Source organism: Arachis ipaensis, chromosome B6 (genome assembly GCF_059453495.1).
Source record: "Arachis ipaensis isolate K30076 ecotype BB chromosome B6, ASM5945349v1, whole genome shotgun sequence".
NCBI lineage: Eukaryota > Viridiplantae > Streptophyta > Magnoliopsida > Fabales > Fabaceae > Arachis > Arachis ipaensis.
Genome location: NC_142441.1, coordinates 143,665,938 through 143,684,454, shown reverse-complemented (window position 1 = coordinate 143,684,454; position 18,517 = coordinate 143,665,938). Strand labels below are relative to the sequence as shown.

General features: G+C 27.2%; 2 protein-coding genes across 2 annotated transcripts; both read left to right on the top strand.

Annotated features, from left to right (window-relative positions):
- Nucleotides 1–1,139: 1,139 nt before the first annotated feature.
- Nucleotides 1,140–9,223, top strand: LOC107647538 (sulfite exporter TauE/SafE family protein 3-like). The gene is made up of 11 exons (XM_088491445.1): nucleotides 1,140–1,343; nucleotides 1,893–2,052; nucleotides 2,414–2,614; nucleotides 3,719–3,783; nucleotides 4,332–4,359; nucleotides 4,492–4,565; nucleotides 5,523–5,609; nucleotides 5,716–5,769; nucleotides 6,446–6,761; nucleotides 8,841–8,981; nucleotides 9,138–9,223. Exons 1-11 carry the CDS (start codon nucleotides 1,140–1,142, stop codon nucleotides 9,221–9,223), a joined length of 1,416 nt encoding a protein of 471 aa, XP_088347571.1.
- Nucleotides 9,224–12,289: 3,066 nt separating this feature from the next.
- LOC107647539 (transcription factor MYB3R-1) lies at nucleotides 12,290–17,853 on the top strand. The gene is made up of 13 exons (XM_088491444.1): nucleotides 12,290–12,477; nucleotides 12,559–12,649; nucleotides 12,787–12,952; nucleotides 13,053–13,107; nucleotides 13,509–13,566; nucleotides 13,670–13,764; nucleotides 13,856–13,959; nucleotides 14,108–14,236; nucleotides 14,499–16,272; nucleotides 16,379–16,653; nucleotides 16,906–17,023; nucleotides 17,123–17,356; nucleotides 17,573–17,853. The coding sequence occupies exons 3-13, from the start codon at nucleotides 12,873–12,875 to the stop codon at nucleotides 17,693–17,695; spliced, it is 3,045 nt and encodes a 1,014-aa protein (XP_088347570.1). The 5' UTR covers nucleotides 12,290–12,477; nucleotides 12,559–12,649; nucleotides 12,787–12,872; the 3' UTR covers nucleotides 17,696–17,853.
- The last annotated feature ends 664 nt before the right edge of the window (nucleotides 17,854–18,517 follow it).

The following is an 18,517-nucleotide window of genomic DNA, read 5'->3' as shown; positions in this document are numbered from 1 at the left end:
AATTTTAATTGAATGTTAGATATAATTTTAATTTTGATTTGAAACTAAATTTCTTCGGATTATCTTTATTTCCCTTTTTTTTCCTCTCTTATCTTTTTGTTGTTTCTAAGTTAGTTTTCACTCAAGTTTGACTGGATACTCAGTTTTGCTTTGATTTTAGACACGTTTACAAGATCAAGAGGAAGTCTTGTCTGTTTTAATGGCTCCTTTAGTAGTTTGAAGTTTGAAATAAAACTTAAAATTTAAATTTATATTTTATATTTTATTTAAATTTAAATAAAGATAATTCTGTATTTATATTTATATTTTAAAGTTAATAAATGATAAAATAAATAAAAATAGCAACTTAAAATTGAAAAACGAAATGTTAAATTGCTCTAAAACTTTTGAGTTGATGAAAGGTAGATGCTAGGAGAACGAGATTAGCGTTTTTAACGGAAAAAATGAAAATTTGAATAATGTAAACCAAATACAAGGCAAAAACAAAAACAAAAGATTATATAATATTTAATTTTATAAAAAATTCAATGTATATTGTATATGGTTGAAAATTCTTAAAAAGAGTATTTGTGTACAATGTTTTTGAAACTTAAATTTAGACTGGCTTCTAGCATTGCCATCAAGATCCTAATCAAGAATCAATGAAATAACCTAACAATATCTAATACGGTATATTTTTGCACAAAAAACGTAAATAATAGATCTTTTAATTTTTTTTAATAATATTACTCTAGTTAAATTTTTTTTAATATTTGTAATAGTTGCTTGTTGAATTTTGAAAGCTAAGCGAAAAAGAGGGAGAGCGCTCTTTTCGCCATTTAACAACCTTCACCACTCTCTGCAAAAAATTTGTGATCGTTAATCATCACTCATACTTTTTAATCTTCTCCCTTTCCTTCTTTTTCATCCTTTAATTTCCAAATAACAGTTTATTTCTTCATTTTTTTTCCCTCGCTTGTTAGTTTCCGTTTTTATCATTCTTCTCAACAGTACAATGTTTTAGTTTCATCCTTTCACCACCAAAAAAAGAAAGAAAGAAAGAAAGATAATATGTAATTTTGGAGAACATTTTTCAGAAAAAATAAAAATAATAATAATAATAGAAGAAGTGAGAGTTACTTAGAAGAAAAAGAAAAACAATGGGTTCGATTCGGACGATGGTGATGATAATGTTATACTTTTCATCGGTTTTCATGTTAGTTTCGGGAGATAGAATTTTCATGAAGCTGGAAGGGTCAAGATTCAATGATACAAAGGATTATGCTTATGAACAGAATTTAGTTACCAATATTGTAGAGTTCTTATGGCAACCGGGAGAATCAGGTTATCAACATGTCTGGCCGGTAAGCAAGCTCTTCATTAATGCAATGAAATACATAAATCTAATGAGTTAGTAATCTTTTCAATGACGGTTCAGCGCTATCACTATAAAAAATAGTTATTTTTACTGAAGTGTTATTATGTAAATAAATATATGTGTAAAATTATTTTATATTTTCAGTTTATTAAAATTAAATTATAATTTTTTTTTTACATACACAGAGAAAAAAAACAGTATAATTTTTTTTCATATTATACAAAATTTATACAAAGGGATTTAAGTTGTGATAATTTGTATGGCATGCTAAAAAAGAACAAAAATTGTTTACCCTTTCCTTGTCTTTTTTTTTTAATTAATGAAAAAGCATAATTTCCTTTTAAATTTGTGCTGATTTCATGGGGGAAAAAAATACCTCTTACATTTTTGTGTACTACTATAGCAAGTTAATTTTTGTTATCTTAATTAGACACTTTGCGTACGTTAATGTAGTCACACATGTGTAATATCTAGGATTTGGATGTTATTTATGTATTAGTGTTATTATTAATTATGAACTATTATTAATAAGCAGGATATGAAACTTGGGTGGCAAATAGTTGTGGGCACAATAATAGGTTTCTGTGGAGCAGCATTTGGAAGTGTAGGAGGTGTTGGTGGTGGTGGCATATACGTTCCTATGCTTACTCTTATTATTGGGTTTGATCAGAAATCATCCACAGCTATTTCAAAATGTAAGAGTTCACCATCCTACAAATAATAATAATGTATCTTTATTATTTATATAATATTTAGGGTTAATTACATGTTATACAGGTTAAAATATTTTAGGTTATGTATGTAGTCTTTAGATTTTAAAATATATATATAATTATTTTTTTATTTCTTTAAAATGTGGAAATAGCTAGATTTTTTAATTAATTTTTTAAAATGTTTATTTTAATTAAAATAAGTGTATAAATTATGCATGTATTTTTTTTTTATAATCTTTCTTAAATATGCCACTTTAACAAATAATATAAAAAGACACCTATATTATATTTATAGGTTCACAAACATCACTACCTCATGTATGTTAGTTGTTATTTGTTTTAGGTATGATAATGGGTGCAGCATTGTCAAGTGTTCACTATAACCTTAAACTGAGGCATCCTACAATGAATGCTCCTATGATTGACTATGATTTGGCACTTCTCATTCAACCAATGCTCATGCTTGGCATAAGCATTGGAGTGATTTTTAATGTTATATTTCCTGAATGGCTGGTCACCATTTTGCTGCTTGTTCTTTTCTTAGGTAATGATTTTTGCTTGTTTATTTCTAAATATTAAAAATATTAGATAAATATAATTAGTTTGTAAATTGTAATAGTGGTTACACGTTAAGATTAAACAAAAAATCAAATTTGATTTCAGTTTATTTAAAAATTAGTTTAGATTGATAAACTAAATTTGTTACCTAGATTATTTCTTTATCAAATAATAGACTTATTATTTGTTGAGTTATTACACCTTATATACTATGTACTATTTATATACTCTAACTAAAAAATAATTACAATGGTAAGTCTATTATTGATAAAGAAATAATCTAGGTAACAAAATTGATTATTAACCAGTTATAAAAAAGAAAAAAAATCAATTTTAAAAACAAAAACCAATTAAAAAAATAGCCAATTTTTTTATTTGAAAATATATTTTTTTAATTTAAAACCCGATTTTTTTCATAAAAACTTTTTTTTTTCATTTAGAAACCGGTTTTAACACTTTCAAAAATTAATTTAGCCGTTTTTTTCCTAATATAAAGTAAGTTTAAATCTATAACACATTTATATTAGAAAAATTAACTTTAAAATTCAAAACCATTAACCGGTTATGATTTGACTAACCGATTTACAAATTGGTTTTTAACTTTTTACTTATTTGATTAACCACGTTTTTAAACTAGTTATAATTTATAAACTATTTTAAAAACCCAGTTATTTAAAATTTAGTTAAAAATTTTTAACCGACTAATCGGTTTTTAGTTTTGTCATGTACAGTCCTAATTTTTAACAATGAGGGAAATGCTAGGGATATTATAATTTATTATTTTTTGTCATTATTTAGATTAGTTTAGTAATTTAATCACATATTTTATTCTATATTTTTAAATATTAATAATTAATTAATAATAAAAAAATAATAAATTCTGATATTTTTTATTATTTATTTTTAACAATTATACATGATAACTACACAGTGAATCTCCTATAAAAATACACATACATTTTTTTCAGTTAGAGTGTAGTGTGTAATTATCATGTTATAATTGTCAAAATCAATTATTCTTTTAATTATGAATTTGGTTAGTCATTATGTTTCTGTTCCGATTCCTTTGATTGATCTTGCTAGTTTGCAGGAACATCAACAAAAGCATTCCTTAAAGGTGTTGAAACATGGAAAAAGGAAACAATAATGAAAAAGGTCTCGTTATTCTTCAATAACGCTATACACACACAAATCGTTCACTTTTTTATTTCTTTATGTACTTACCAAGTATTATTGAGGGATAATCAGTATAAATATGATAAATTAATGGATACCAAGAATAGTAATAAGAAAAAATTCAAAGAGATCTCTATAGTCTATCCAAATATTAAATATTATGTTGTTATTAACATTGAAATTTTAATTTAAAATGAATTCAAGAACTAGATTATTTTCAAGCTAATGTATTTAATTATAGGTGAGGTTTTGTTCAAGATATAATTAAAGAAGTATATTATTATTCAACAAAAATGTTTGGAAGTCTATTTTGAGAACCATATGGAGTCATAATTTATTTTTTTTTTTTAAGTTTTTTAATGTATTCATTTTTTTGTTTGTATTCCTTAATTATATTATTACTGAAATAAATTGATAATTTTAAATATTAATAAATATATCATTATAAATATTAACCTAAATAAAATAAATTTATGCTATTTTTTCTCTAGATAGTCTTATTTAATTTGCTTTATGTTTGATTCCAGGAAGCTATGAGGAGACTAGAGTCAAACGGTGAGTTGAGAATCTATTCATTCACTTTATGATTAGGTCTGAATAATTTATTTTCTTTCTCCTTAATTAGCTTTCGGAATATATACACTTTTTATTTATTTACTTACTTATTTATTTTTCCTTTTGATATAGGTGCTGCGTCTGAAGTAGAATACAGACCAATTCCTACTGGCCCTAATGCCATTAAACACATAGAGAAGCATGAGGTCAGCATACTCTGATTAAATACTTCCATGAAATATTCTTATATACATATATACTTATAACAATATTTTATACTGATAATTCATCAAAATTAAATTTATATATGTATAATAATAATTATTTTATATTAATAATGTATTAAAATTAAATTCATATATACATATAATTAGGATGGTCAAACGGGCTAGTCTAACCCATTTAAATCCGATCTATTAAGTTCGCTTTATTCGTAGGCCATAATTTTTTAGTCCGGACCGTTTATGGTCAGCCCAATGGATTAAACGGGCCAATCTCTTTATTTTTTATTTTATTTTTTAAAAAATATTTTGACAAAAAATACTATTTTTAGGTCAAAAACCTTTTAAAAAATAATATTTTTTTAGTTGATAGATCGAATTTTCGGGTCAAATCGGGAAAAATATCGGTTAAAAGTACTACTTTTTCTTAAAAAAATGTCAAAAAAAAATAAACGGGCCACCCGTTTAGCCCGCGGGCTAGCCCATTTAATTCGCTGTTTTTTTCGGATTAATCAGGCTCAACCCGTTTAGCCCGAAATTTAAACGGATTTAATTTTAGAGGCAAAATTCATCTATTTAAATGAATAAATAGGTTGACCCAATAAATTTAACCCATTTTAACGGTCCTACATATAACAATAATTAAAGAACTGAACTTGTGTACATATATAATAATATTATCTCATAATATAGTAACCAAAAACTTATCTCATATATATATGGCTATGAGTCCGGTACTTTAAGATGTGTTGCAAAAAATTAAAGCAATATTTTTTATTATTTAATAATATTTTTAAATTTAAAAAATGAAAAAATATCAAAATATAACAAAATATGTGTTTAGTTTTAACAACACTTATATAACTATAGCAACCGTGAAAGTATCTTATTATATATGAGAATTATATATATCTAACTGATTTTGATTTACCCATTGTGCAGGTGACTCTCATTGAAAACGTATGTTGGAATGAATTTGGACTTCTTGTTCTAGTTTGGATTTTATTCCTTGCAATACAAATTACCAAGGCATGCATGCTAATTTTCTTTCTTCATATCTTCAATAGAAAGTTTATTGCAACCGTAAACTCTCCATAACTAACATGATTGCACAATCTCCTACTCTTGGCAACAGAACTACTATACAACCACTTGTTCAACATCATATTGGGTATTGGAAGGGTTACAGGTAAATTATATATTCATGCATTGTCTCATTGCCATAGTAAAGGAATATTTAATTTGTGGATTGAGCTTTTTTAGGGTTTTTAATTCTTAATTAGGAAGTAATTGGTATGTAAAGGTGCATCAATTAATATTCAATATTCTCAGAGATGAATATTAAGCCCATTTCAATATTCTTAATTAGGAATATTAGAGCTTAATTAATTAGTAGCTCTTAGAAGTTAGAAGCCATACATGTTAGTTTAATAATAGAGTTTTATTAAGAAGTTAGCTTTTTTGAGCTAATATTAATTTTTTAAAATTATTTTTTATTTTAAATTTTAAATCATAAATTCTAAATTTTAAATTTTAGTCCTAAATTCTATACACTTAAAAAAATAATTTTATAATAACAAAAAATTAGTAATATTAACTAATTAAAATTTATAAAAATATTTTAAAAAAAACACAAAAAATTAGGTCAGAGTAGTCCAAAATTATTTTGTCACATTTATATTTTTTATTATCATTGAAATAATTGAGTAATATTAAATGTAAAAATGTATAGTCACCAAAAAAAATGTAAAAATGTATAATTATAAATGTACGTATATTTAAAATTAAATAAGATAATTTTAAATTATTATTTCTATAAGATTATTGTAAAAACTAATTCTCTGTATTTAATTTTATTAATGTAGATTCCAGTTGCATTAGGGGTGTGTGTATATGAGGCGGTTTCATTGTATAAGGGAAGGAGAACACTTTCATCCATAGGAGAAGGAGGAACAAATTTCAGTGTGTTTCAACTAATCATGTATTGTTTCTTTGGAGTGGTTGCTGGAGTGGTTGGTGGCTTGCTGGGTCTTGGTGGAGGATTCATAATGGGACCTCTCTTTCTTGAGTTGGGGGTCCCACCTCAGGTTTCAAGTGCGACTGCCACGTTTGCCATGACCTTTTCCTCTTCTATGTCTGTCGTACAGTACTACCTCTTGAAACGGTTTCCGGTTCCTTATGGTTAGTTTTTTTTTTTTTTTTTTCCTTTTCTTTTGATATATGGATATAATTTTTTTTTTATTTTTCACTTTTAAAAAATATTATAGTATTAATATTTATTGTAATTTTTAAAATTAAATTATAACTTTTTAAAAAATTATTTAAATATTTATAAAAGAATTAAAAAATAATTTTTTATAATAAAAAAATTTATTATTTTTTTAAGATAAATATTTTTAAAATTAAAAAATTAAATATAAAATAACTAATTTATAAATTATTTTTAATATAAATATTTATTATTTAATATTTTTTTAAAAGAAGTTTAATTACGCTGTTTATTTAAACTCGGCCGTTTTATGGTTAATTTCTACTTCATATTTCTTAGTTTTTTATTAGATAAGTTTGGAAAAAGAGTAAACCAATAACACTTAGGTAGCATTTGTTTTATGATACTAGTAAAGATTGATATTAAAATTTTAGTTTCTATTCCTAAAATTTGAGTATTTCAGTACCTCCAAAAAGTGAAGATACAGGGAATGAAATTTTTTGGAATGAAGACTTAAACTTTAATAATATTTTATACCTAAAATATCTCTATTTCAATTAATTAATTCAAACTTTATCCTTTGTACAAATTAAATTAGAGTTCATTCTTATTTTACTCTATATCTCTCACTTTACACCAAACACAATAGAGACTTATTTCAGTCTCAGTCTCTCAATCTCAATCTCTATCTCTCTTTTAAATGCTACCTTAAGGCCTACTTGAATAGGTTCATAAGTTTTTTTTTTTTTTTACTTTTAACTTATGTAAAAATATAGTATTAATATCTAGTGTAATTTTCAAAACCAAATTATAGCTCTCTAAGAAGCTATTTAAATAATTATAAAAAAATAAAAAAATAACTTCTCCCATAATAAAATTTTTTCAATCACATTTCTTTTTAAATAAATACTCTTAAAACTAAAAAATCAAATACAAAATAATTTATTTATAAACTAATTTTAATATAAATATTTATTATTTAAATTAATTTTTTTTAAAGAATTTAATTAAGTATCTAAATTGGACCTTAGCATTTTAAACTGTGGTTCATCATTTTGATTTCGGCTTCAATATTATTATGAGGTGACTATTCACATAATTTCTTTTAACTAAAAATAATAATTAAAAATTAACAAATAATTTAATATATTTAGTCAAATTATTATCTAATAGAATTAAATTAATAAATAATTTGATATATTTAACTAAATTATTATTTAACCATTTTTAAGGATTATCTTTACATAAAGTTAAATTTCACCTTACAATAATTGTGGCCTTTATTGCATCAATATTTGCATTTAGGGTAATTACTCAAACTAGCCATCAATTTATGTGTATATTAAAAATAAATTTGCATCATCTAAATTTTGAATTTTCACCTTAGAAAATAAAGTGTGATCTCTCATTTTTGAATAATTTTTCTCTCATATTTTCTCTTATTCCACTTATAAAATAAATGGTGAGAGATTACACTTTACACTCTAAAGTAAATTTTAAAATTTAGAGGATCCAAATCCTATTAAAATCAGTCACTAAAATCAGCCACCAGTAAAAATTACATATTAAAATACAAATTTAAATTAAAAATAAATTAAACCACACATATACAAATACATTAGTGACTGATTTTAGTAGTTTATATTAATATACAAATAGTATTTTTGTCTATAAAAGCAGACACTTTAATTTTTTGAATTCTAAAATATACAAAATATTTTTAAAATACACTCCTCTTCTAATTTAATTTTAAGAGTGAAGTATAAAACAATCTTTAAAAAATTTAAAAATTCTCAAAACAAATCCTAAAAATTAAAAAAAAAAGTCATTTTAATTAAATGAATCAAATTGAAAAATAATTATATTATCTAACAAAAATAAATATATATGTATTTTTAAATTTTATAGAATTAAAATATCCAATATTAAACTTTGGATATTGATTGGTTGAAAAACTAATATCACTACATTGTGGCCAAATTATGCACATCTATGATACAAATCATAACTGCCTGTTAACCTAGCTTTGCATTTTTGGATTTTTGTGGCAGCTTTATACTTCACTTTGGTTGCTACAATTGCAGCCGTTGTAGGACAACATATTGTGAGAAGGCTTATTGACATATTTGGAAGAGCCTCTCTCATCATCTTTATATTAGCATCTACAATATTTATTAGTGCAGTTACACTAGGTAATAATTTAATATATAGTCCCTGCAATTTTCTCTTAATAATTTGATTTTGTTATCTTCACATTTTAAAATGATTTAAATTATTATTAGATATACATGCTTGCATGCATGACCAAAAAGTTTGAAGCATTTTTCGTTGATTATTTTTCTTAATAGGTGGAGTCGGCATCTTAGCTATGATTGAAAAGATCAAAAGTCATGAATATATGGGATTTGATAATCTCTGCAAGTATGGTATATAATTTTCAATGGAAGAAGATTATTTTCTGATACTTACTTACAATTACATCATCCAAAAGCTCCCAATACACAAAACCCAAGGTTATTAAAATTTTACTACTTGAGATTTGTGTCAAGGCTTTTATGCTATTTTTCCAAGTCATGGAGTAATAGGGGACTATGAATTTGAATTAGATTATAAATTTCTAATTAATGTTCTTTATGTTCTAGCTCTTGTTGTATCGGTTATATTCCTTTAATTTTCTTTTAATGAAAAGAATTGTATAGTCTATATTCTCTTAAAAGGGTCACCTGATATAGGTAGAACATTTTAGCAACATATATATTTGGATTTTGTATGTTTTTAGAGATTATCGATCTCCAAGTAATTGTATATATCAACTATTTCTTATAGTCATAGGTATTATATGTTTGCGATTAGTGACATTACGAAAAGAACTTAATTTTTATATATTAAAAGTGTAAAGTAATTTTAATTCGTGTATGCAATTATATAACATCGTGCGAATAAAAATAATTATATTTTATATTAATTGAAAAATAATTATTTAAAAAAATAATGTGATTGAATGAAAGTGTAAAATATTTTATATTGTTAATATATTAAATTTAATTTTTTTTTATCAAAATAAAAGTGATAATTTTTATTATCGTAAATAAATAAATAAATACCCACTAATGTATGTCATAAGCGATTACACTCTTCTAAAGCATAGTTACGCGGATTTTGCTTGATAAGAGAGTAAGGTGTGCATTCAAATATATGGAAAATTAATAGTTTAGTGATGTGGTCGGTACAAGTATTTTTTTAATTAAATCTAATGAAGTTGGCGTAATTTTAATTAAAAAAAAAATATACGTATGTATTATCATTTTTTTTAATGTTTTTTTAGTATAAAAATTTTTGTTGGATAATTCAAAAATTGATTGATGTAACATAAAAAATTTTATATATAACACACAAATTAATACACATACCATAAATTTATGAGTGTTAATGTTTTGGATATGTAATTTTTTAAAAATTTTTATATTTTGAATTAAAATGTTTGTGTTATAGTTCTCTAAACATATATAAGAGAAGAAGAAGACAAAGAAAACAATAATAACAACGATGATGATAATGAAAAAGAAAAAAATAAGATAAATTTAACAAAAGAAGAAGACGACGATGTTAAAGATGAATAAAAAAAGACGACAATAACATTATTAAAGAATGTTAAACTTAGTCTGAAAATAGCCGCCAAACTTTCTTGTTAATAGTTTTAGGTTATATATAAATATATAATTATAGGTGTATTTAGTTTTTTTTTTTATTTTTAAGATTTTTATTTTAAGAATTTTGTAAAAAAAATTATTATTTTCACAAATAGAAACCAAAAGCATATAAACCAAACTGGCTAATATTTCAAATGATGTTAAAGTGCTTCTACCTGCATTTAAAACAAAGTCAAATCCTATGATAGTAAAATATAAGTAAATGAGTTTAGTTTTAATACAATAATAATATATATTTTTTAATATTATTGTCTAACGAAATTCAGTTACCTATATAATTTTTCAAATATTGACTTTGAAAAGTATTATTTAGTTTATATGTTGATATGTGATTGGATTGTTGTATAAAATTTTTAGAGTACCTAAATCAGTCTTTAAGGATTTTAAAAGTAGATATTTTAGTCTCTAAAAAAAATAATACACAAATCAATCCCTAAAATTTTACTCTGGCAGACAAATCAGTTTCTAATTTATTTTTTGGCATAGTAATTACCCAGATCAATCTCTAAAGATTTTATCGTTCAAAAAAATAAAATAAAATAATAATAATAATTATTATTATTAATTGCATAATAATATTGTATCATAATTTTTTATATTTTTTAGACAAAAGTAATAATAAATTTATTCATTAAATTTTTATGTATGTATTTATAATATATATATATATATATATTCACTAAATAATAATAATAATAATAATAATAATAATAATAATAATAATAATAATAAAATTATTAGAGATTATTTTAAAAAAATTTAAAATTAAAATCGTTTGATATCTTTATATTAAAATCGTTTGATATCTATTGAACAAATTTATTATTATTTTTGTCTAAAAAATACAAAAAAATATTAATAACAATATTATGCAATTAATAATAATAATAATAATATTTATTATTATTATTATTATTATTATACTCTTTTTCGTTAGAAATAAGTAAGGTGAATAATGATGTTTTGAAATTTAAATTAAAATATTTTTTTAATACAAACATGACTTTTAAAATAACATCTTTTGATTATATAAAATACAAAAATATAAAATAATTTTAACTTTAAATTTTTTGTAGAATAATCTCTAATAATTTTATTGAATATTATTATTATTTAATGACTATTATTACTTTTGTTAAAAAAATATAAAAAATTATAGTACAATATTATTATGCAATTAATAATAATAATAATAATAATAATAATAATAATAATTATTTTATTTTATTCTTTTTGGACTGAAGACGATTATGTCTAACAAAGGAAAATGTTGGAGATTGATTTGTGTATTAATTTTTTTTTACACTAAAATGTCCGTTTTTAAAATCCTTGGAGACTGGGTAATTACTTGACCGAAAAATAAACTAGGGACTGATTTATCTACCGGAGTAAAACCTTAGGAATTGATTTGTGTATTAATTTTTCTTAGAGACTAAAATGTCTACTTTTAAATTTTTTGGGGACTAATTTAGATAATTACTCAAACTTTTATATATTAATATAGACATTAAAACCTTCCTTTTTTTAATTAAAAAAACCTTGAACACTTAACAGGAGTACTACAAAAAAAAATTATAATAAAAAATAAAATTTCAGGATTTTAAACAAATTAGATAAAATGACATCTCAATAGTCAATATGAATATATGAAATAAAATTGGCCGTTAAATATTTGAAAAAGCACACATAAGCATAACATTTTCTGACGTGTCAAAATCAGGACCGTCCAAAGCCACGAGCACGTTACAGACTTGCAGATTTAAAACGCATATACAGTTCGAAACTCATTCACTCGAGTCCGCCCCTTCAGTTTGATTTCCTTGTTTGAATACAAAGTATTTTCCAACGTTCTATTTTTCTCTCTCTAATCTGAACCGTTTCCTTTCGTGTTGCGATCCTTGCACTTTCACTGCAATCTTCGTACTTCTCGTTTCTGCGTTTCTCATCTGGCTCTGCAATTGGATCCCTTTGTCTTCTGGTATCTTCAATTCGAACTTGATTTCGTTCGTGTTCTTTTTGTTTTCATATTTTGGTTTTGATTTGATATCTTTTTGTTTAGATTAAATCATCAAAGTGAAGTACCCATTGCACTGTGGATTCGTAATTTTAGAGCAATTGGATTTACATCAATAGTGAAAGTAACTGTGAAGGCAAGTGTTGAAGTTTTTGTGTTGTGATTCAGATGATTGGGGATTCGCATATTCATTTTCTTTGGTTGAATTGTTTGTCGATGACGATTTCATTGATTTTTTGTTCTTTACCTGTTTCTATGTTTGTGTTTGTAAAGGAGTTGAGTGCTGCTGCTCCTTTAAGGGGGGAGTAGAATGATTTGTGATCGAGCAGGAATCGCCGCATTCTTTGTGCCATGAAACAATGAATGGTGACCGGAAAATCCCTGTTTCTCCATCGAAGGAACAGATTGATGGTGCTCAGAAGATTAGAGCATTGCATGGGTAATTCAATAACTTTTATTCTTTTTCCTTTTTTTATTTGATTGTGGCTTCAGCATCACTCTGAATATGGAACTTATCCAACATTTATTTTGAATTACAGGAGGACTACTGGTCCAACAAGGCGTTCTACAAAAGGGAATTGGACACCTGAACAGGTGAAACTTTGCATACTTGAACATGTTTACCGTTTCTTAAATTTGGTAACTTTGTTTTTGTCAGTGCTAATGGATGGTATGACTTATTTTTTTCTATATAGTGATTGGGAATGTTATGTTTGCACTCTAAATCATGCAACTTTAACACATTTTATTTGATTTTTTATTTTTTACCCTTCTATGAGTTTTTATCATAAAAAATATATTCTACCGTGACCCATTTTCATCTAATGTGTTAGTATCATGAAGTATATTTAGGCTTCAGAATTCTGGATTTAACAAATTTTATTTGAATAGATTATAAAGTCTTAAGTTTGGTTGCAATTATGAGTAAAAATGTGTTAACTTCCATGTTATGAAGTTCTGTCTTGTTTATTAACATTTATTCCCCTCGTCATCAGGATGAGATCTTGCGGAAGGCTGTTCAGCATTTCAAAGGAAAGAATTGGAAAAAAATAGGTATTGTAACGTTGTCAATTTGTTCTTATACTTTATGAAATTATTCATAACCTTCTTAGATTGTCCTCTCACTTGTCTAATTGCCATGTATGTCTGTTTCTAGCGGAGTGTTTCAAGGATAGAACTGATGTACAATGCCTACATAGGTGGCAGAAAGTCTTAAATCCTGAACTTGTCAAGGGCCCATGGTCTAAGGAGGTGATCTCGAGTTCTAATTTCTTGTTTGTGTTGGTCTTAATTCTTACTAATTTCAAATATGAAAATACCTGATTAATTCAAATGCAAACAGGAAGATGAAGTAATTATTGAATTGGTGAATAAATATGGACCTAAAAAATGGTCTACTATTGCTCATCATTTACCAGGACGCATTGGTAAGCAATGTCGAGAAAGGTATGGCTGTTGGAATCTACTTGTTCTTCTAATATCATTGTACTATCTTTCTACTGTTCATGGGCAAAAAAAAGTAAGTTTTCTATTCAGATTATTTAGTGGATATAGCCTCATGTATGATTATATTGAACTGCTAAAAATTTATTAGGTGGCATAATCATCTTAATCCTGGTATAAACAAGGAAGCATGGACACAGGAAGAGGAGTTGACCTTAATCCGTGCTCATCAAATTTATGGAAACAAATGGGCTGAATTAACGAAGTTCTTGCCTGGGAGGTAAACATCTATTTCCCCCCCTATTGTTATTAAGCAGGTTGAAACTGAGTGAGGGATTTGGATACCCAAAGTAGTACTTGTAGGTTCTGGTATGAGGAAGAGACATAAAAATAAAGTAAACTTTACAATAAGTCAAACTTTTTCTCTTACAGGATCGCTGCAGCAATTATTAGGGAATAAATTCTGGTTTTTTAATGAGCAATAGTTAGTTGATTCTTAATCTTCTTATTTTTGTGTTATACTTTTGCTTCTGTGGAAACAGGACAGATAATTCTATTAAGAACCATTGGCACAGTTCTGTCAAAAAGAAATTGGATTCTTACTTGGCATCAGGGTTGCTTGCTCAGTTTCAATCTGCACCACTTGCTGGAAATCCTGATCAACAGATGGTTTTAACTTCAGAGATGCACTCCGTTGGAGATGGTAATGGTCCTAAGAGGACTGATAGAGAGGATGTTTCAGAGTGTAGCCAAGAATCAGCTGATTCTGCTGGATTGACTAGTAATGTTGATCTACAAACTCGAGAGGTGTATAAGCCAGAGGAAGAATCTATTCTAGGAAAGGATCATAATCTGAGTCAAGCATCGTGTCCACAGCATTACTACATATCTCTTGATGATGTGGATATCTGCATCCCAGAAGTTGCTTGCCAAGATGCTTGCTGTTCTCAATTTGCTGAGCAGATATGCTCACACAAATCTGGAAATGCCCTAACTGGGGATTACCAGTTTAATTGTGTGGATAATAGTGAAATGTGTAACATGGTAAATGTTCCCTTTCAGACTGAGGGGTTAGGTATTTCAACTTTGATGAGACCTGCATCTATGGATCCTGCTAAGCCAAATAACATGTCAATATCTGAGGATGAATGTTGCAGATTCCTATTTTCGGAGGCAGTTAGTGATGGATGCTTTTCTCCCAGAGTTTATATTAAAGACATGGACATGGTTGATTTTTCTGGATGCAATATGTTTCTATGTCAATCATGTCATATACAGATACCTTCTCCTCGTGAATCATCTTCGACTTCACAGCTTACTTGTCCAAAGTGTTCTAACAACTTTAAAGGAAGTTCATCTTCTCAATCTTTCCCACCAGTATTTTCTGCTAGTGTTTCTAGATTCGTTTATGCTGCTGAAGACAACAAGTTATTAGGGAAAGAGGATCATCAAATTGTCTCTGGTGGACCTGATAATGTCATTTCTTCTAATGGCACATCCAGTTCTCCTTGTGTTGACAATATAGATAGTGAAGTAAAGCAAGAGCAACCAGAAACTCCGAAGGATTCTTCAAAATTGGTCCCTGTAAATAGTTTTGGTTATGGATCAAATTCTAAGGTAACTTGTTATGCAAAATATGGGAAGTTGAATGAGCATTCAAAAAAGGAAGATACAGGAACTTTATGCTACCAACCGCCCTGTTTTCCAAGCTTGGATATTCCTTTTCTAAGCTGTGATCTTGCACAATCTGAGCCTGATATGCAGCAAGAATTTAGTCCCCTTGGTATCCGCCAGCTTCTGATGTCTCCTGTAACCTGTCTAACTCCTTTCAGGTTGTGGGACTCACCCTCTGGTGGTGATAATCTAGATGCCTTGTTTAAAAGTGCAGCCAAAACTTTTACTGGTACACCATCCATATTAAGTAAACGACACCGAGATTTGTTATCACCACTTTCAGATAAAAGAACTGACAAGAAACTTGTGACAGACATGCCATCCAGCTTGATAAAAAGCTTTTCCAGCTTGGACTTTATGTTTGATGACAATGAGAATCGGGAGGCAGATATGATTTCTCCGACTTCATTACAAAAATGGAGCATTGCTGTGTCTGTTGATGATGATAAAGAAAATTGTGGTCAAACTGTTAAAGATAAACAAGTAGAAGAGAAAAATAATTCTGCCATTTCGGATGAAAAGAACAGAGAAAATGGGACTGTCAAAAATAGCTCTCAGGATAGCCTTAAGCATCAAGTTGATTCAAAGATGAAGAAGATTGATATTGACACTGATAATGATGATGATAATGATAATGATAATGTAAGTACTAAGTAGTATGTTCTTTACCTGAAAGCAAAATGTGTTTTTATCTGAACTGTGCTTCTCTCTTTCAGTTGATAAATTACTTCTTTATTCTGCTTATTAGGTTGAACAGCCTTCTGGAATTTTGGTTGAACGTAATATGAATGATATAGCACCAAATTCTCCTGGATCAGACACAGTTCTAGGTTCAAGTGCTCGAACTCCCAAGAACTTGAGCAATAGGAGGTTGGAAGCAATTCCGAATCAGCGCAGTCCATGCTCAAGGGTCAAGTGTGTCCGGGCAAAGGAGCATGAAAAGCTTTCAGTTGATGTCACTTGTGTAGGGACGACTTCAGGGAAACAAGCCAAAAATGATGGTGGTTTTGAAACAAGTAGCATGTAATCCTTAAATTAGTTGTCATTTTGTCTTTTGCTTTTTTTACATGTTCACTTCTTTAGTTTTTGAGCAATTTTATGGTTAGTGATGCTGAATTATTTTGAAAACCTTCAACGACAGTAAATAATGGCTTATTGGTTTATTCTTTGTCCTTGGAGAATGCTTCTCTCTGTTGAATTTCTTTCTAAATATTGCACTTGGATTCTCATTTCTCAGTTTGTCCCCTTTTCTGATTGCCTGCTTTTTGATGCAAGATTTGGTGACACACCTTTTATGAAAAGCATTAAATCACCTTCTGCATGGAAATCTCCATGGTTCATCAACGCAACATTTCTGTGCAGCCCCAGGATTGCTACTGAAATTTCAATTGAGGTAATGTAGGATATGTTGGATTAACTGCTCTTTGATCTTGAACTAGATTAACTACTGAAACCTTCTGCCTTGCGAAAAACAATTGACAAACATCTACAGGATTATGGGTACTTAATGAGCTCAGGCAATAGAAGCTATGACGCCATCGGTCTGATGAAACAGATCAGTGAAAAAACTGCTGCTACATATGCTAATGCTCAAGAAGTTTTGGAAAATGAAACTCCTGAAGCATTGCCTAAAAATGCATCTTTAAATGACGAAGAAGGTGGTCAGGATGATAATCATCTGCAGAAACAGTCTGCTAAGCATTCTCAGGCAGCTTCAAATGCATTGGTAAAACTGTTTTTTCCTTCCCCACTTCTCATTGTAATCCACATTTTATGGTACACATTGCCCTGAATTGCAATGAAGATGTGTGGTTCAAATCAAATTTAGACATGCTTGTGTGTCTCTTAAGCCAAATTCTATTTCTTAACTTGGCCAATTCTTGCATTTTCTTGATTTACCTTTAGCTTATGATGGCCGAATTGAATTTTGTTGGTTTTTCAGATGGAACGACGCATACTTGACTTTAGTGAATGTGAAACAACACCAAGCAAAGGTGATAACAGCAAATCCTCACCTGTGAACTTCTCAAGCCCTTCTTCATATTTGTTGAAGGGTTGTAGATAGATTCATCGCCAATGGCTTAAAGGTCACCGGTTGCAAATGCTGAGTAATATATTTATAAAAATACATATACATAATATTTGTATTTTTTGGCATTGGCGTTTATACAGTGATAAGACTTTATTTGTAATTGAAATAAAACTGTTGCCATTTTTTGCCTATGATTCTTTTTAATGTCACCAATGCGGCAAACAAGCTAAAATGACAGAAAGATTTATGCATTGAATTGAATTTCCACTCAGCAGCGGAAATGTGTGTACTGTGTAGCAGTTACAATGAAAATTCTGGTGCAGAGTTTGAATGTAGCAGCGCCAGAAATGCATGGAAAAATTTTAAAATGTCTAGGAAAAGACAAATATTATTATTTTAGGTGAACAATAATTTACACTAATACTTATAGGTATTTATATATAAATACATAATTTATATTTATACTTATTAAAAATTTGTTCACATGAGTTAATATAATTTGTATTTATATTTTTTAGAATTTATATTTATAAATTAGTAAAATTTATTGATAATTTAATATTTGTACTGACCAAATAATTAACATGCCAAAAAATGTGATGTGAACCAATTAAAGATTTTTTTAATATTTAAAAAATTAGAGTAATACAGATAAATTATGATTTTGGTGTATTTTTGGTGTATAATATCAAATTATAAGATGTTATTTTGAATTTAATGAAATCGTAAGTAACCCATTAAATTAAATCATTATTAACAATTTCATTGTTACAAAAATTATCCTAACATCGTTAGATTTAAGATCAACGGTAGAAAGAAACATGGCATTTGTGCAATGGCGGCATACATTCTCTC